We start from the raw sequence: 20,471 nt of genomic DNA on the forward strand, positions 1-20,471 counted from the left end.
TGTCATCTTATTACTGAATAACATATATAAGACAGTGAATGATTTATCATAGCCCCAAATAATGGGGCTAGGGTTTACAGCCTGGGTGAGGATGGTGTATGGCTAAATATAGCGCATATTCAAAAGAGAAGAATCTCTTAAAACAAGTTTAGTAGCTTAGTTTTAAGCTTAGTAGCTTAAAATAAGTTTAGTAGCATAAGGAAGTATGTAAGACTTCATCAAGTGAACAATTGGGAAAAACTGTGTTTATACTGGTAAGATAAATTTTTATTTTTACTTCTGTATTCTGTTTGAGCAGTTGAATGTCTGATGTGGATTAGACCATGCTGAGCAAAGCGGTTTAAGTGTCATGAAAAGAAAATTGGAATGTTGATATACAATGGAGAAAATAACCAGTTATGAAAATCATCCCGTCGTTTCAGTAACTGTTGCTGTATCTTCACTGGTGGCTGCTGTATTCACAACTGAATGCTGAGCTGTGCATTTGCTGTTGGAAAAACCCCTCTCACTTAACTGTTAAGATTTCTAGAGGTTTCTGCTTCTGTGCAGTCCTGCCTGTGTTGTTCTGACATGAGGACATGGTCCTGGTGCTGGAAAGGACTCCACCTTTCTAGGGTGTTGTGTTCAGGTCAAGAATGTACACATGCTTGGCACTTTTCTGGGTAAAGAATTGAATAAGTGAGGCTAAGCGGGATATTCGCTATTATAGAATGAGTCCTTTGCTTTGGCATACTCTCCATGTATTTGTTTAGGCTTCTCTGAAGCTATGTGCTATAAAGAGGGTATAAGAGTAATCGTTGCTAAGGCGGATTTTTGGGAAATGTACACTCACATTCTCTGATAATACGTAAGCTGTATTGGGGCTAATACAGTAATGGGGCTCCTACTGTGGTGTTCTTTAAGCAGTAGAGGGATTTGACCCTTCCATTCTCTCTGAACATGTAGCTGGTTTAGGGGGAAGTAACATGTACTTGGTGATGATTTTCTTTATTTAGTCTTACGAATCCATAGTTTAGAATATAAAAAGTGGAACAAAGGAAATCGTCTGCTTTTAAATAGTTCCAAACTGGAGCTGTTAATTGTAAACTAGTTTTCTGATGATAAATCTGATGGAATAAGTTTAAAATGACAAACCAGTTTTTCTCTGAAGAGTGAAAGAAGGGTGTGATGAAATACCTGCAGATGGATACAGTTTGGGGAAACACTCTTCAGGTAATTTCACATCCTAGCGTGTGCCTGGAGCGTCACAGCAAAGGTCAGGTTGGTTGCGTAGAGGACAATGCAAGCTTGTGGATGCAACAGCGGGCAGCAGGAAAGGGTAGTTGTGTGTTCGTGTCTGGAGGAGCCCAGCAGTACTGAATGTATTGAGGGCAGGATCCAAAAAGAGGTTTTTGTGGCTCAGGTTCTGATTGTGGAAGAGAGAATTCAAAATTATAATTGCTTTTTAATTTTTCTTCTTGTGCCACTAACTCTTGAATGGAAATACAGGATAAAGCTAACATCTGTGAAACTAACAGACCCATCTAGTTGTGCACATTGATTCCGAGACAGCTAAGCACTCTAGGCATGTTCATAACATTAAACCCACGTATAGTCTTTTGGAGGTAAATGAAACTACTTCTGAAGATAAACATGTGTTTAATTGCTTTGCTCTGAGGGACGTGACTACTAATCTGTGTAATTACATGACATTGTTACTGTTATCTGTATGGCCTTTCCTCTGTCACTCTCATTTGTTTGATCTTGTCTTAAGTTTGATAAGTTTGTTTGAAAAGAACTGTGTTGTATGTGTGTACAGTTCGTAAAGCAAATGAGTTTTGCTAATGGTAATTCCTTTGGCCTCTACTAAATGATCGTGGCATACAAGCATCGCTATAACAAAACTGAGTAAAACAATTTGCTTGCAGGCAATAAATAATAGACGAAGGGGAGCAAGAAAGTTTTCTGTATTTAGCCTTACTTCTAGTGATAAAAGCTCTTATTTCCTGTGTATTTGTAGGGATTTCTAAAACAGTTTTTTACATAGACGGTAGCATGTTAAGTAGCATTGCTCCTGTTTGTTGTGTTTTAAACTAATGTTGTGTCAGAACTGGTTGATTCAACTACTGTGGGTATCTAATCTGTGCAATTAAGTTAGACGTAGTTGCTCTATGCTTCCTGTTTCAGCCAATAAGGGCTAACAGAGGTGAGCCAAATCAGCTCCTTATTCTGTGACATGCTGCCACAGGTAGTACTTACTTTGTAAACAAAGAGTGTTGTCAGAAAGTGGAGAGTTTGGCATGCTGCCTCCTTCCAGCTTTTGGCTTATGATAGTATCTATACCGTCATGTTGAAATGCGAGCAATTAGTTTAACAACTTCAGTGTAAAATATAGTTTATTATGTTCTTCATGCACTTGTTTATTGTTTTTGTAATTAACAGCTGAAAGTCTTTTTAAAAAAAGAATACACCCTAAAAAAATTTGCTTAAGTTAATCATGCCGTTGCATACCGTGATTTCTGGCACCACATGTTATATTAAAATACACGAGTAATACAATTGAGAGTGTTTGTTTGGTTTTTGCCTTATAATGGAAGTAAAGGACCTCTTCAGACTACAGATTGTGGATACATGCTCTTTTTTAGTGATTTATGTCAAAACTGCAGACACTTTAAACATGTTTTATTACTATAATTACATGTTGCTGATTAAGACTTCTTATACTACTATTGACCCAGCTGCAGAGTTGCCACAGGAGGTTGGAAGTTCCTGGTGTTCGATTATATGCTCTGAAGGGCAGAGCAGGTGCCTTCTGTAATCAATGAATTATATGAAAACTGTATAGTTCTACAAGGTTTTTATGCTCACTATTTTTGCCAGTGGTGAATGACAGGATTTTTCTCAGGGTCTGTATTATGTTTTGATTGCTGTATTAATGTAAATGTATTAAAGTAAATGATAAGTCATACTGTTCTCACTAGGAGGTTGAACTCATATTTGTGGTAGGAAATTAATCTGGTTTTAATTGCCTGTGAGTCTGAAGTATGTTCCTTTTTGTAAAGCTGATCTCACATAAATATAAATCAGTAACTGCCTGTTCTTTAATTATGTATTAGTGTATTGTACCTGCATACTAGATGAGAATATGAGCATCTCCAGTTACGGTGTATTGGAGGTCATTAAATCTTCTCTGCCGTATGAAGTTTACTAGCACTGCGTTTCTAATTACTGAAAAATGTACTATGTGTTTGTTGCTTGTTTTAGAGTGGCTATGTTTAGCTAGAAGACAGTCGCTCACTTTATAAGTAACTCCATAGGGATTTTTGGACAATATGGAAAACAATTGTTGTAAAACATGCTATCAAATTACAGAATTTTTTTAAAAAATGTTATTGTACATAATTTTGAAATATTTTAATGTAAAATAAAAACTGTATCAATTATTTGAGAATTTTTTTTTCATATTACATAAATACATGGCTGAATTCTGCCATGGTCTAAAAATACTGTATTAATTTAATGAAAAGATGACTAATGTAACCTGCTTTCTCAGTAGCAGTGTCTCTTCTTGCCACTTTACACTTGACCTTTTCCCTCTTCAGGCAGAGATTATTTCTGCTAAAAGTAATGTAAAAAATTGTAGAAAGGACGCTGAAATGTGTTGAGACCAAGTGATTTGCAGAAAATATTTTTATTGGCTTTAGGTTGTCAGTCATAAGACTTAGGTGTACAAAAGCTTACCGCAGGGTAGCAATGACAGTGTTCATGAATTGCGAGGATAAACTTTATTAATACTGTTGTTGCCATACTGCACATATTGCTGTGATATAAAGTAGGAATCTGAGCCAGCACAGTTGACTTGTTCTAAAAAGTATTGTAAACACAGCTGATGGGCTAATCCCAGAACATGATTTCTGGTGATATTTTAACTCAGCTTTCCATATATCCATTTATGTGATTTGTGTGGATACTAGTAAATCTCGAGATGACTGGAAGAAGTCATCAACACAATACAAAATTATGACATATGCAAAAATAGCATAATATCATGGCATGCCCAATCTTTTCAGTCACAATATTAGCAGACATAATTAGCATCCAATGCATGATATGGGACATCAACCAAGGTCCAGAGATACCAGAATTCATTTGGCTCTTAGGTTATGCTAGTCTATAGCACAAGGTTTTGTTTCTGCAGACAGTCCCTTGACAGCATGTCCTCTGCAGTGGTCTGTGCTTCTAAGTAGAACATCCCTTGTTATAACATTTAGTCTACCTTCTTGCAGTATCTAAAGGAGGCATTAGCAGCGTGGTGTTTGACATGTCTGTGATAGGGAAGCAAATACTGCTTGATAGGTTAACACGAACTGGCATGATAAGGGTATAAATCTGTTGCCCAGTTGCTCAAACTCTGCTTCTGCTGATTTAGTCTACTCATCAACCCAACCATCTGCAAATAGAAAAGCATCTAAATTACAGGCTACCTTTGGCAACTCTGTGCACCGCATCCAGTTCCAGCATTGTACTGAACTGCTCATATCCTGAGCAGGAAGCAAAAAGTCAGCAGGCGTGACCTTTTCAAAGAAATACGGATCCTAGAGCTGAATGAAAGTAGCTTGGGTTCACTAATATCAGAAGGAAAGCTGGTAATATGTCCTGTTTTACTGAGCATGCCCCAAGCCCGCAGTTCTTAAGCACTGCTGTGTTTGAGACAAGACAGATAATATAGCAGAGCTGGAGGACAACGTTGTGTATTAAGCCTGTTGAGTAAGAAATATGAATAGCCTGATTTTGCTTTACAAACATGATAATTTTTAAAAAAGTGAAGAGCAATAGCTATAGAGTATATATGTTTCATTTGCAAGTCAGCTGAGCTTCTATATCCTAAAGAACAGAATTAATTCTGTTAATCATATTGATTTCCTTCTGTCCAATTCCATGGAGGGGTGTGTGTGTGTGTGTTAAAAAATAATAACACCCCAAAGCGCTTCAATTTTGCACAGTTGAAACAATTGGAAATGAAAAATGAAAGGACTGAGGTGGCAGGACAAGCATCGTAGTCTTTTCTGAATGCACGCTATGACAAAGACTTCAATTACATGATAATGTTGTTTGGAGTGTTTAAATATGCATCATGTGTTTGCAGTTTTAACCAACACCATAGTGTGGATTTGTCTGAGGGAGTATGTGGAATATCATGGTTGAGGGGTTTTTGGTTGTTTTTTTCTGAGACCTTTCTTATGAAATGGAACTTCTACTATATACTTTGGAGAAAACACAGTGCTTCATGATGTTGAGGGCTAACCTTTCCTAAGAGATCACAAATGCAGTGTTACTATGGGTTTCTGCATACGTAATTAAAACTTTCACCTTCGGATAGTGAGTTTCAGAAACCTGGTTTTACTATGTTCAGATATCAGTTACAAAGTGAAATTAAGGAGTAGCTCAGAGAAAGAACTTGGTGAGTTGGTTATGGCAAAAAATGTTAATAAGCCTATTGCATGAATAATGTTAAAAACGAATGGGAGATTATTCTCAGATCACTGCCTTTTGACTTCTTATAGAAGAATAATATATTTAAAATGCATTTGAAAACGTGTAACTTTCTTTGAAATATCCATTACTTAATCAGTAGGGAATATTATATAAAATAAAACTACCAAGCAAAAACTATTTAAGGAGTTTGGATGAGTAGATTTTTTTTGTGTTGATGGTAAGTTACTCTTGACAACAACCCTTATTCATAATGTAGTTGCATTGGTAGCTGTGTACAATTTATGATCTTGTATTTATGCTTCAGCCAAAGGTGAACAATAAAAATACATTATTTTTCAAGGAGGCTTTTTTTTTTTCTTCTGGAGAATGTGATGGGGTTTGGGGGTTTTGGTATCTTTTTTTTTTATTTATTACTGTGGTATGCTCAAAACCAAATTGAGCATGTATTTACTTTAAGTTATTTTCATACAATGGTACAATTAGCAGAAGGACTGTTATCAATAATTATTATCTATAATGTTACAAAGTTACGTAATTATTATCTATTGATTGGAGAACATTTGTGAGATTTCTACACACTGTAGGTTTTTAAGCATATTAGTCCGATCAGAGTTGTAAGTTGAGTCCAGCCATGAACTTCAGTTGACAGGAAAAAGACTCCATATGTCTTTCAGACGAAAAGTGATCCTACTTCCATTAGTCTCTTCTAAATAGATTGTTTGTTACCATAATAAGATGTTCCAAAGTCAACACCGACATTTTGGATTGTTCTCTGTAACTGAGCTGGTGTAAATGACTTTACCTGTGTGTGGCTTTGCAATGGCACTGCAATTAATAGGTTTGGGGTTTTGTTTGTAAATGTTGATTTAAAGAAGTTTTTAAAGAAACGCTTTTCATTTTTATTCTCACATAAACACGTTCACAGTGACCTAAGGGAAATAGTTCAAAGTTCCATTTGAATTATATTCTTTTATTTGTTGCGCACAATGACCATCATAATTTGTTCAGAAATAATTGTAAGAATAGCTTAAAAAGCAAAGTAATACCTGACATAAACTCTGTGTAAAAAGATTTGAAATTACTTCTTTTTTGTCTCTGTCAAAGTTAGACCTCAACAGTGCCTTTTAAATTATTACAAAATTAAAGTTCAGCTTCCTGCTGATTATTATAATTTTCTGGACTGTGCTGTTCAGAATGTGTGTTAAGAAAAGACAATCCTAAATTTCAATTTTCTTTACAATTATATTTGGTCATAAATGTGATATGTCAAAACTACTCCAACAGATGTTGACATGTGGCTTCAAAAGTGATGAGGTGCAGAACAAAGGTTTTCTTCATGTACCTCTAACATCTTTGATGCTCACATAAGAATTTTTGCTGTACTTTGCAAAAACTAATCTTAAAATTTCTTTGAGAAAGGTCACAGTCCACATGGGGAAAGGATGACATGATGATTGTCTGCTTTAGCATAAAAATTATTTACAAAATATATCTAGTGGATTAAAGGCAAGTGCTGTAAGAAGCGTGAATGTCGAATACATGAGAAGTGTTTAGGAGAAATGGGTTTTTTTCTGTAATGTAAAAAAAATTACAAAATAATACAAAAACATAGGTAGCTTGCCTTTTCAATTACTGTATGCAGCACATCAAAAGTATTTTTAATATGGTTGCCTTTTGAGAGCTGTGTGGAATAATTTCTACTGCCATAATTTGATTCAAAATCAACAGTTTGTGGAAATCTTAATAGTTGACTTGAGTAGAGCGTGCTTAGGAGATGACATAGAGAAAGAGGGTAGGAGAAATGTACTCTTTACGTAAAAAGTTGGTGAACAATTTCAGCAGCGAATGAAGTTTGGATCAGATACTGTGGAGAAAAAAAAAACAACAAAGCCAACACTTTTTTGCTTTCTTCTAAAATACTTTGCTGCACAGAACAGGTTTTTTCCCATTGATGCAGTTTCTTATGAAAACAACTGAATTAGAGCATAATGTCACCTCAGAATAATTATTATTTCTGTTGATTAAAAATCACATTCTGTAACAAGTACGTGGTTTTGGTAGTGTGGGAATACTTTAAATTGCGTTAGTCCCAGAAATAGCTTAAGTCGTTTATATGGAACGAATTCCTTGCCATGCTAAGGCGCTGGGGCAAACTAACTTTTAGAGCTCCGTGCTACAGGTTGTCCAGCTTCTGCTACCTGAATTAATTTTCATTGTAGAGCATAGAATGCATATAGTGTTCATGAAACAAAAGTGTTAACTTCATGTTTTGGAGATGATTGTAAATTAATTTGGACAAATTTGATTAGTATAATCATTCATTAATGACTTAGAAAGCTAGTTTTATCATTACTATGTATTACATAGAATTACTGAACAGCATTTTTCAACTGCTCATTGGTATGCATGTACCAATGTGAAAGGTAACCTATAAAGGCCCTCTGAACTTGATGTATATATCTCCTGTACGTTAAAAAAGAGTATTAAAAAAAATAATATTTTTCTGTCCCTAAAATTATTGTGTAATATATTGTTGCAACATAGGACACTTATTTCAACTAGGATAGGTTTTTTCTTTCTGAAGACATTTTTGTTTCTCGATCCACTTGGACAAATATCATAAAATTAAAGCACTTGAATATGATGATAAATTCCTGGTTTTCTAAGGTGCGTGGTAAACTCATATTGGTAAGCGTTTTGTTGAAGTAAAAAAGAAGTGGAATTGAAGAAAAACCTCAGCAGTATAGAAGCGCTGATACTTTTTTTTATTGTATCCCCAAGAATGTTAGGATATCCATTAAAAAGGCCCGAATGTAATGTTTGTAACTTAATTCTGGTAAGTGTTATAGGAGAAAAGGCTCTGTTGCTTTGAAATCTGTCTTCTGTCACATTGACCAGATGTATTTTGGGATGAAAAATACTTGTTCATACACTGAAGTTGTAACTGGTTTTCAGTTGAAATTCAGAAAATGAGTTGAAATAGGATGAGCCATATTTATTTCTTCTCATCAATTACTGCTACGAGCTGGGAAGAAGGAGACTGAAGATGAGAAGAGTTCTGAGATTAATAAGTTTAAGTTGTTTCGATAAACACTGATTTTTCAAATGGTAGTTCTGTTTGCTGTTAGAAATTTGTATATGTGTGTGTATTTATGTATGCACTAGCTGTATTCTTATTGATAGTCTGTAGGGGTCAGAACTGATATATTTGCACCCAGAGGTTCCCATTTCATTCTCCATGTGTGCCAATCTTGACGTTTGTTATAATTCTGTGTAGGGGGTGGATGTGGAGTGAGCTGTGGTTTTGGAAAGGTTGCCGTCTTAAAGCCGTGTCTGGTACTATTTCCTCACATAGGCCCATTTAGGGTCTTGGGCATTCTCGGTCCAGCCTGTTGGCTGGAATGAGATTTGAAGTCTCTTTGGATCACCATCCTCTTCTGTAATATAAATTTTGCTTCACGTTGTGGTTTAACAGAATCCCTACTTTTAGAAGCTTGGAAGGAAATACATTAAAGTTTGGACATATTTTTCCTTCCGCTTATCTTCACTTTTTAGATTGTACTTCTGCTAACTTTCTGTCTGTGTTTATCGGAACTATGGGTTCAGTGAGATTGGTGTTAACGAAGGCCAGCACTGAGCGTTAATTTTCAATTTTGAGCTGGTGAATTTTGAGCTTTGCAGAAAGGAAGGAAAAGACTGAGGAACTGAGAAGAGACTCTGTCTTCTGCCACTATGGACTTGAAAATATGTGCTCTAACAATAGGCTAGGTGCTTTATTCAAAAAGCATTTACTCCAGTAATTATTTTTAAAATGTCTATATTAATTCATACCTTTGCAGTGACTAGTTGTGAAAAACGTGGTAATGAAAGAATACAGCAGATAAACTATTCCTTGGAAAAAAAACCCCCACTGCTAGGAAAAGATTCTCATAGAATTCCTCGTCACTGCTCCCCACTTCAACTCAGTTTGTTATTCTCCTTACGTGTATATGAAGTAGTTCAGTGTATTAAAATGGTAAGCTATGGCAAATTCAAGATGTTTGAACAAGAGGTCAGATATATTTATACTTTAATGCACTTAGAGTTGATATTTGAAAAATAAAGCAGAGTGGAAAAGTTGTGTTGTGACAATGAACAATTTCTGTTGTGAATAACAAGGAAATTCAGACAAGTTTAGAGAACATGACTCATCATAGAAACACCAGGAGAATGAAGAATCAAAAAAGTCTTTCAATGTGTTGATTATTTTGTTTATGATATTACTTTTCTGTTCCTGGAACTTTTTTCCCCACAAAGCAATGGAATAGATACAAATAAAATGAGTAAGTACTTAGATACCTACCAACAGTGCCTGGCAATGCAGTAATAAATTAAATATTTATTGTTAGCCTTAACAAACATCTCAGTTCAAAATACAAGCATACTAGTAGTTTGACCTTCTTTACATTTACAAGAAAACATAACACTCATTTCAAATATGGAAACTGTATTATTGTGACAAATGTTGACTTGTCATCCCACTAAGAAAGATCAGTGAAAGCAAAGAGAAGCACTGTGACCTAGTCGTGATTGGCTTGGAATACACTAGTGGATAGTGGCTTTAGTATTGTAGAAATATGTCATTGCTGTCATCATATAACCATTTATTTTTCTTAGAATATCAACTGAAACAATAAGTCAAGGAAAACTATTTTCATGTTTGATGTCTCAATTGCATGAAAGAGTCTTTCTCCATTTTATTTTTCTTCAAGCTGTAGATACCAGCCATTTTCTTTCCTTCTAATAAGCTGAAAAGTTAAGCTGCATAGCTTGGATACTGGGTACAGTTGTTCATTTTTTTTGCAAAGTTTGTTTCAAATAAATCAATATTCTGGTATTTTTTTATTTAAAGCCTGTAAAAAGTCAAGAGTGCCGTTTACTTTCAAAACAATTACATTATCCAAGCACTGAAAAGATACTAATTTTTTAATTGTTGTTCTTTTTAACTCCTGATTTTTCTTCTGGAAGATGGAACATGGAGGTGTGAGGGACTGTTGGGACTGAGACTGTGTTCCCAGCTGTGGCAGCAGGGTTTCTGGATATATTTCTTTTCTCTACCTCCCACAGGAAAGTTCCGTGCTTCTAGGTGATCATTTGTGAAGCCCAGTTTTGTGTGGAAAGTCTTACATCAGGCATGTATCACTTTTAAAATATTATATTCATATAGAATATTGGTATGGTTCTGGTGAAGTGTGTATCTTTTCCAAGTTAATTTTTCTTCTGCTCATATTTTAAAGTTTGCATTCATATTGTTTTCTGTTCTGAAAACAGCACTACTCTTGGCTTGCTTTTTTGCACATCAGGAAGTATGTCCTCTTTATTAGCTAAAAGTGGTGACTAATTAAGTATGATTCTTTTCCCTTCTTTTGGCTTACTAGTGAGTAACGTTTTCTTCTTAAAACCATTTTTGAGACGCGTATTGCAAATGGCAAAGTTGAGTTACTTCTACATTGTATAGAGGTTGTGCATTGTGATATATGTAGTATCAGTTTGTCTTTCCATGACTGGCCTACCGTTCTGCTGGTCTGACGTGATAGCTGTCGTCTTTACCTCTGACGTGATTCGCTCATGCTGTGTTTGATGGGTCTTATGAGCATTTAATTTGTGAGGAGGGTACTCCAACAAATGTACTCTGAAGGGTACTGCAAAATGTTCGGCTCGGTACATTATCCTGCTATACTTGAATAACTGCCACTTAAAGAAAAATTTCTTTAGATGAGAAGGGAAAATGCCAACAATATGGTACAAGAGCATCAGAGGGGAATAATTGTACAGTTGTCCCTTCTGTGAGTGCGTGTGTGTTGGGTTTGCGTGGCAAGGTTTTGGTAGTGGGGGGGCTACAGGGGTGGCTTCTGTGAGAAGCTGCCAGAAGCTCCTCCTGTGTCTGATAAAGCCAATGCCAGCCGGCTCTAAGACGGACCCGCCGCTGGCCAAGGCCAAGCCAATCAGCGCCTCTGTGATAACATATTTAAGAAGAAGAAAAACACTTAGAGCTTATGCAGCCAGAGAGAGGAGTGAGAAGATGTAAGGAACTCTGCAGACACCAAGGTCAGTGAAGAAGGAGGGGGAGGAGGTGCTCCAGGCGCCGGAGCGGAGATCCCCCTGCAGCCTGTGGTGAAGACCATGGTGAAGCAGGCTGTCCCCCTGCAGCCCATGGAGGAAGGATGAGGGGGTGTAGAGATTCCACCTGCAGCCCGTGGAGGACCCCACGCCGGAGCAGGTGGAGGCACCTGAAGGAGGCTGCGGCCCTGTGGGAAGCCCACACTGGAGCAAGTTCCAGGCCGGACCGGTGGACCCGTGAAGAGGGGAGCCCATGCCAGAGCAGGTTTGCTGGCAGGACTTGTGACCCCGTGGGGGACCCCATGCTGGAGCAGTTTGCTCCTGAAGGTCTGCACCCCATGAGAGGGACTCCATGCTGGAGCAGGGGAACGATGAGAGGAGTCCTCCCCCTGAGGATGAAGAAGCGGCAGAAACACTGTGAGATGAACTGACCGTAACCCCCATTCCCCGTCCCCCTGTGCCGCTGAGGGGGGGGAAGGTTGAAGCCGGGAGTGAAGTTGAGCCCGGGAAGATGGGAGGGGTGGGGGGAGGTGTTTTACGATTTGATTTTATTTCTCATTCCTCTACTCTGTTTTGCCTAGTAATAAATCAGATGAATTCCCTCTCTAAGTTCGGTCTGTTTTGCTCATGACAACAATTAGTGAGTGATCTCGACCCACAAGCGTTTCGTTATACCCTTTCTCCCCTGTCTAGTGAATGAGGGGAGTGAGAGAGCAGCTCTGGTGGGCACCTGGCCTCCAGCCAGGGTCAACCCACCACAGCATGTTAAATCTTCAGAGGAAGTGTGAAACAGGGCTGCAGGAAGTAACTGCATTTTCCCAGGAAGGTTGGTTTGAGATTGATTTTTTTTTTTTTTTTTTTTTGGTAAATCAGTGAACTTGGAGTTAAGATGCTTCAGGTGGTAACACTTGCTGAAGGCAGACAGGATGGTTATTATCAATATAGATTTTTTAATAGAAGAAGTGCATTAACAGGGCTGAGGGTTGAAGACAAAATAATTATGCAGTGAAAGGTCATTTTTTGGGGAATAACAGGCTCTCTGTTTTTTAGAAGAAATTCATGTTATCTGTTGGAAAGAGCCATGGAGAATGCCTTATATGTGCTAGTTAATCATAGCATAGTAACGATCTTTTGGTGTCGTGTAAGTGTGAAAAAGGTGAGACCTAGTTTGTCTAGACCAAAAGCTAAATAGCAGAAGCCTGTCATATGGTCAACGATGGAGAAGAGAGAGACTGCTCATGAAGTCCTGATACCCAGGACAGAAGACAGTTTGGCATAGTATTTCAGGTAGTATATTCCAACTCAGTATGTCTTGGATATTTTGTACAATTTGCCATAGTCTTTGGCGTTTTGTACAATTTTGTCAAAGTCCTCTTTGAGTCTATGTCAGGGTTGCAAGAGAAAGAAAAAACATTTTGTGAAAGATCAGGTGATGACCATGAAGTGCTTGAAAGAATTAGGATTAATAGTGGAAAATAAAGTTGTACATCTAAAGGATCAAATTACTTCAAGAAATTGATAAAGTTCTTGCCTTCAAAAAAAAGACAGTAGAAATTACTGGAACTAGTGAGAAAACTTGTATTTTAAATATTTTTAAAATGTCTTATGTACTTTCAATTTATGTAATGTTTGAGTTTCAATTTTGTATAAATTCTTCAATCTAATTTTTTTTATACAGTAAAGGAAAACTGATTGCAAAGTGTATCAGGTATTGTGGAGTAAACTTTATTAGATTCGGAACATAATCATAAACGGAATTACAGATGACTTCAATCATAGTAAAATGAAATGCTTAAAAGGTTTATTAGGAGATAGCTTGTCAGTGAAAGGTCTTGTATACAGAAATGAGGAAGATGAACTCTTTGTATCTCTATAACCATCTTAGAGCTAGTTGTAAAATGAAGGCTATAAAGTTTTTGTTTGTTGCTATCTGTGTGTCATGAAAGAGCCAAATGGTTTCTAAAACCTACAGTCACAAACTGATTATAAAATTCCCGAGGGGAACTCTGATGGGGCTATCATAACTTAACAATGGAACGGTGAGTCACTGCAGGAGGAATTAATGTAATAATCTTTTCCGGTATTTATAGGACCAGGAGGATAAAATGTCATTTAATTTTATTTGATTAAAAACTACTAGGCAAGAGAGAAAGATGAAGAAAAAATGAAGCATCTTTCTTTTATTTCAGGCATGAAAGATGAATGGACTATATAAAAAGCATATTATGAAGCAGTGTAGTGATTAATTTCAAATCTGATCAATGCTCCAAAATAGTTGTGTTAATAATAAAATTATTTGATAACTTAAGGTGATATTTTAATTTTTTTAGATTCTAGATGTGAAGTGTTGCTTTTGAGCGGAACAGCTAGATTGAGGCATCTATATGAGTTCTTGCTTGCTAGTTTAGGCATATGTATCTCTGCAGTTCAAAGATTATCTATGGAAGGTCTTTACCTTAAAAAGTTATGCCAAAATGTACTTAATGTAGCCTTAATTAGGTTTGCTAGGATGCCCAAAATGCTTTAGCCTATTCCATCAGTGCTGGTGCTGCAGTATTTTATCCAGCACGGTGTAGTGAGGCCTGCAGTCACTTCCACTTGAATCAGAGCTGTGGCCTCTTTTATATCGTGCTCCCAATTTAAAGATCATGTAGCAGTTGTCTACTGTTGCTTAAAGGTTTGGTTGGTTTGTGCGGATCCTTTCAGAAAGGGCAGTATAATTTGGTGACCATGTGTTTATTCACAGTGAGTGCATGCATGAATTCCTAACTAAAGCTTTTAGATGCTGTCACAATATTGAGAGCTTGTCACGATGTCATGGGGCAATGATCCTTATCCTTTCTCCTCTTCTCTCCTTTGCACTGCTAGTATAAACTTTTAGTTTATTTCTAAGATCTTCTGTGTGGTTCATTAATATTCAGGATGTATAAGGGGTTTGTCAAGCTCAAAGTTTATCAAATTTAAAATTACTGAAAGCAGAGGCAGATGTGTGTAAGGAAAGGTGAGCAAAATAACAAATATGAGTATTCTTGAATGAGCCCCAAAAGCATTTATTTAGTATGGCTGTTATATCCTCTGTAACATAACTTTGCCTTATACATACTGATTAAAAAAAATAATTCTGTGTCAGTTCTTTATTTCTATGTATGAATGGTGCAATTTAGAATTGGATGATGAGACAACTAAATTTTTTTTTCTCCATGAACTTTGTGAAATATTATAGGAAAGTTCTGCTTCTAGGGCATAGACTTAGGAAGCATGAGGGTATAACACAAAGAAATTCAATCATGACAACCTAAACATTTTAAAGGATCATAATTTTTAGTTACTTTTAGCCACAGTGGAGTTGTATTATTATTCTCATAAATATTCAGTCTTATTATTATGGGTTTTCCATTAAAAAGCCTTTATTTATGTTTTCTAAAAACTATTTCTGGAAAAATGTTTGGGTCTTTCTTCATTGCCTTTGAATTTCTGCTTTTATTTAAAACTTTATGTTAAAACTTAATTCTTTCAAGAGATAAGTCACAAAATTTCCCTTAAAAGGTGCTTACCTTTGGGGTGTATAATTTTTGTGAGTTTAGTTCACGTTAATTTCTATTTAATATGATCGTGCTTGATAAGTGGTCTTCAAAAGCTGTTTCACATAAAAAAAAAAAAATAATTTGAGAAGTGAAAAAACCAAACCAAACCCAAACCAGGTATTCATACTGAAGAATGTGGAGATTTTTTTCCCCTAGTTTAGCTTGCATGATCTTTTTCCTGATCAACAGTTAGATCAACTGAGAGGAAAGAGTTATGGGAATTCAGAGATGCAGAAACTGCTGTTGAGTTGCACTTCTGCTTTGGTTTAAATACACTGTCATAAAACAATAAAAATCTGTCCCTTTCTAAACTCCAGTATGTTTTCCCTAAAGTATAGAATTATAGATACTTTCTTAGTAATTCAAAAAGGAAATATTTCCAAAGTGGAATTGCAGTCACACCACCTCTGCATTGCTAAGGGAACGCAGAGGTTATTTCTGTCAACAAGGTAGTTCCTGACTTTTAAGTAGTTAAGTACCAGTGTTGCCAGGCCAAAGGAGGAAGGCACATGAGGCAGCTTCTAGAAACAGTACTGCTGTTTTACAGATAAATAAAGACTTAACCCAGCTTTAAGTTCTACCTTATTTTCTTGTGTTTCTCCCATTAGTGGAGTCATATAGCCCGACCTGCCTTGGTTCAAGGTGGCTGGCTGTGTCCCAAGTCATCGTTTCTTAGGAGAGTCTCAGGAGCAAAGCCTCCTGGTCAGCCTGTTGGTCAAATGGACTCTGACTACAGAAACCTCTCTAGAATGAGCCTACAGAAACTGCAGAGCCATCAGGAGAGCAGCGTTCATCTTTCCAGAGTCTTATCTCAGCTGCCCTTCTGCTTCTTCCTTCCTTTCCCTTGTTGGGACCTGCTGCACACCAGTTGCTCATTCTTCCTTCTCTGCAGGCAAACCACTTGCTCCAGATGTTCTCCTCTGTGAGGTGGCTGGGAGTTAACCAGCCTTTTGAAGTCACCTTATCTCTGTGTGAAATTTGACGACCCTATCACCCTTCTCAAGTATGAGATAGCCTGTTTTGGTGAAGTTTTTGATGGCAGGAATGTGAAATTTCCATTTATTTCCAGGAACTCTGAGTTCTGAGAGACTTACTATAGGAATTTCAATGCCAAATTTTACTCAACTTGTGCTGAATCTGTTTCTATCTATGTTTTAGACTGCATTCAAAGTTCCGTGAATGTGTTGTCAGTTTTAGTCCAGAAGACTGGAGAGGATAGCTGTGTCTGCCTGGTATTACTAAAAATATTCCAGTCTTAGTTTGTATATCCAAAAACCCAGACATGGTATATGTTCATGGGCAGTAAGTATTCCTCAGAAGCAAGGACATATATGTTGTTTCTCAAAAGATGTAACTCAGGTCCATAGACTATGTCACATCAGCAGTTGAATTGGGATTGCTGTTAAGGTGTGTGTTCCTATGCTATTCTGCATCTAATTAACACACGTAGTGATAGTAGAGAAGATACAACAGGATTGGCCTTCAGCCCATCTTAGTAAACTAAACAGCTTTGTCCTTTCAGAGTGAACCCGAAATCAATGGTACTGTGTCTCGAAAACTTACGTTTTCTGTGCTAGGTAGGTTAGTCCCAGTCAGGATATATATGTGCCTGTGCTGCCATCACACTTTGATCTGTGGTATAAAACTATGATAGTGTCATTTTTTGAATTGATACACAATACATCAGCTTTCCTTTTAGACATATTCTTACAAAGCAGATGGTGCTGATTACTTCCTATAATCCTATGTCCTATATATCTTTGTATCCATCAAATTGAGCAAGTCCAAACAAAGCAGTCAAGTGGCTTTCCTCTAAACTCAGAATGTAAAGAGATGGGAAGCGTGTGAAGTGGCAATTGGCTGTACCAAATGATCGTCCTTTTGTTCTGGAAGGATTGATGGGGAGGAGGTCACAACCCCTAAAAAGATGACTCTGACACGATTGCAATTTTGGACAAAATATGAAAATATTTCCAAAAAGGCATTGTGACTGTATCGAATGGTACGTTTTCCTCCAGCATATGAGAGAAATGGCCAAAAGAAGCTTTAAGTCAGCAATTGGTTTATCACTTCTCTATTCTAAGGTAATGGTGTTGTCTTTCTTACTCAACAGCGTTTCCTTGACATGACGTTTGGAGCCGGAGGCCATACTACCGCTCTTCTAGAGAAAGCCAGCGACATTACAATATATGCACTAGACAGGGACCCCACAGCTTATAAAATAGCTCAGCAGCTTTCAGAATCATACCCGTAAGTTGTCTTCTCCTGTCTTAAATATGATCGAGATAAGGTTGATACTGTGGTATTATGTAAACAATTTAATACATCTTTATCATTTTAATATACTTAATGACTTATTGTAGAATAGCATTATATTCTGTATTTACCCCGTTAAATAGGAGATTCAATTAAATTTATGAGCATTTGCATGCAACTTCTTCTGAGGTTTTTGGAGTTAAATGCATATTCTATACTCACTTTGAGTATGCATCAAGTAGTCAAATTTAAATTTAAAAATTGATTTTTAAAAAGATTCATGTGCTCTGCTTGCTTTGAGATGATCCTGATGGCAGAGTTGTACAAAAACATACACTTGTGGTAAATATTTCACAAAAAAGGATGGAATAATATATTTTTAAATACTGAGGTAATTTAAATATATCTTATTAATATTTTTGTTTTCAAAAAAATAATTGTAACACAGTATTAGGTTGGCTAAATATTTTGCCACTGGCTTCAGAAACTACGAAGCAATTTAATAAGCTACTATTTCTGTATAAATCTCATGCTTCAGTTTTCTTTTTAGAGTGCTGAATTTGCTAAATGAACAATTGCTAAATGCGAATGTTTAGGTTTTTTTAGTTATACAAAGTTTTTGTTCCTTTATTGAAGAAACAGCCCAGTCAGAGCATGAGTGCATTCATGCAAAAGTGTGCAACGTGTGGAGTTGAATATCAGCTTTTTAGGAAGTGCTATTGTTTAAATTTGACCAAGAAGTAAAAATATGTAGATACAAAAATAAATAATATGAAATAACTAATACTTCGTTGTGTTGGGTTTGTGGAGGAGAGGACACTTACTGTCACGTTGAAAATGTTTGGCTATTTTTTTCAAAAGAGTTTTTATGGGAGGAACAGCAAATCTTTCCAATAAGAAGAAAACTGGAAGAGATTGATAGAAACACCTGGTTGTTCAGTCATGTTTCCCCACATAAAAAGGTATTCCTCACCTTTTCTAAAAGAAAAGGCTTTAATCAATACAGTATTACAGCTGATGTAACTTACTATAGATTTATAAACAGAGGAGTTCTCCTAGTTCCTATTTTTGTTCATAAAATCATAATAAACTTGGTTACTTGGACTCCAGACATGGTGTTGTCCATCTTTACAGGTGCGAGTTATCATTAGAATGAGGTGCATTCTTAAATAACGTAAAAGTCTTAATCGCTGAAAGATGACTGCATGCCACTTGAATATAGATTGTAAGATACAGAGCAGTATTCTTGTTTTGGTGTTTTCCCTCATCTCCTGTCTGTCTTATTGGAAAGAACAGGTGGGTCCTTTTTCAGAAGGTAAATATATTTTTTTTTTCATAATAGTTTGTGTTGAAAATTAAGGTAAAAGAATGTTCCTATATGGTATGTGTGCTCATTATTAATCTGCTTTCCCTGGTAAGTCAGTTGCATAAAGCATTGTTAAATTAAAAGAGGGAAGGAGGAGGTATAAGTATATCATATTCATAAATAACAGCTCAAGTTAGGGTTTGCTTACAAATCAGTTGTAAGTATAAAGGATTTACTTAAGTTATGAGATATGGAGCTTTCATAAATGGAATTTTTTTCTTTCAGTATTCATTAAAAGATGGTTGATCTAATATTATGGAGTTTTATTGTCTGTTTTCTGCACTGTGTTAGAAATAAATCTTTTATCATAAGTTTATCAGTTTAATTCAAATCTGTGTTGGCATCAAAACCTGAGGGAATTCATCCAGTTGACATCTTTATCTGGTCAGGTCTACTGTCAGGTAAAATAGTTCCCTGGTTCACCTGGGAGCCACAGAAATAGCTATGCTATCTTAAAAATGGCAAAGGCAGCACACAGTTGCAAGCTGAGAGAAATGTAGGGCTGTCCCTTCTGTAAGAAGCACAGCTGTAGATTTAACTGACTAAAGCACTGCAGCACAGAAGTATAAACTTCTCCATTGTTTTTCTGTTCTAGGGTTTTTTCACCACTTCTGTTTAATCTTGCTGTTTTGGGAGAGGTTATTTGACTTGCTGAAGTGCTTCACTTCCTTTGGAGGTGATGGCAGAAGGGGAGGAAAGGCTGTTACGCAACCGTAACCAGGAAAATCTGATTCCCGCTGGGTCTGAAATTGGGAATGCAATGGGCACGTGGAAAGTCATACATCAATTGAATTTTCTGTTGACATTCTGTTTCTACTTAAAACAGAATATTGTACCTATTTAATTGGGGATGTTAAATTCCAGCACATCAACTACATCTTGTCTTGCAGTAGTATTTGCAGTAGTCCATCCTACCATAAAAAAACTTCAGTTCTAAATATCCAGTGTTAATTGCTGTTGCTTATTTTGGTTAGGTAACGTTAATAATCTTAGTAAAAATCATATACTTCCAACTCTTAGTAAGAGGCTCATTTTTAAGCATCCTATATTTTAAGTCACTGAGTTACAAGATTATTAAAGCTCAAGTTGCAGAAATATGCCCAAAGATATGGTTGGGAGAGGAGAGAAGTATGGCTAAATTAGGGGATTTTTCTATATTCAGAACTAATAAATGAAGTCCTCCTTGTACGTAGCCAAAAGACAGCCGGAGCGATAAGTCACTGAATGAGAACACTGAGGAAAAATACATTTGATGTTTGTATTTTAAATGTCTCTCTGCTTGTTGGTAGTGATTTTGTCAGAACTAAAATCTGAAGAGAGTAGATTTCCAACTGCAATTCTCGCATTCATTTAGCCTCTCTGTTTATTATTTTTATTTTTTAAAATATGTAGTGCTGCTTTAATAAGGAGAAAATGGGTCAGGGCCTGTTAGATATTCAGTGTGTGGGTGGGAATCCTTTGACGTGCTTTCTGGGGAAGCCTCTAACTTGGGAATTGCTGCTGAGAATCCAGGAGAACAAGATAAAATTCAGTCAGTAGCAATACATATTACAAGCAAACCCTTTCACGCCCACTGAAAGGGAGAGGTTAGAGAGGTGGCTGAAATCTGGCAATTAACCAATCTCATTGCAAGCTTTTAAGTATGAGAAACCTACGCAAAGCCTACGCAGAGGAGACAATATGTTCTTTGT

General features: G+C 36.6%; 1 protein-coding gene across 7 annotated transcripts in view; it reads left to right on the plus strand.

The window, feature by feature from the left end:
• The window catches only part of METTL15 (methyltransferase like 15), a 96,378-nt gene that overhangs the window by 22,744 nt on the left and 53,163 nt on the right, over nucleotides 1-20,471 (plus strand). For all 7 annotated transcript variants that reach the window (XM_054827755.1, XM_054827754.1, XM_054827750.1 and 4 more), the window contains one exon: nucleotides 17,272-17,408. In XM_054827755.1, the coding sequence (XP_054683730.1) occupies nucleotides 17,272-17,408 (137 nt within the window). The remainder of the gene's footprint in view (nucleotides 1-17,271; nucleotides 17,409-20,471) is intronic.

Source organism: Grus americana, chromosome 5 (genome assembly GCF_028858705.1).
Source record: "Grus americana isolate bGruAme1 chromosome 5, bGruAme1.mat, whole genome shotgun sequence".
Taxonomy (NCBI): domain Eukaryota; kingdom Metazoa; phylum Chordata; class Aves; order Gruiformes; family Gruidae; genus Grus; species Grus americana.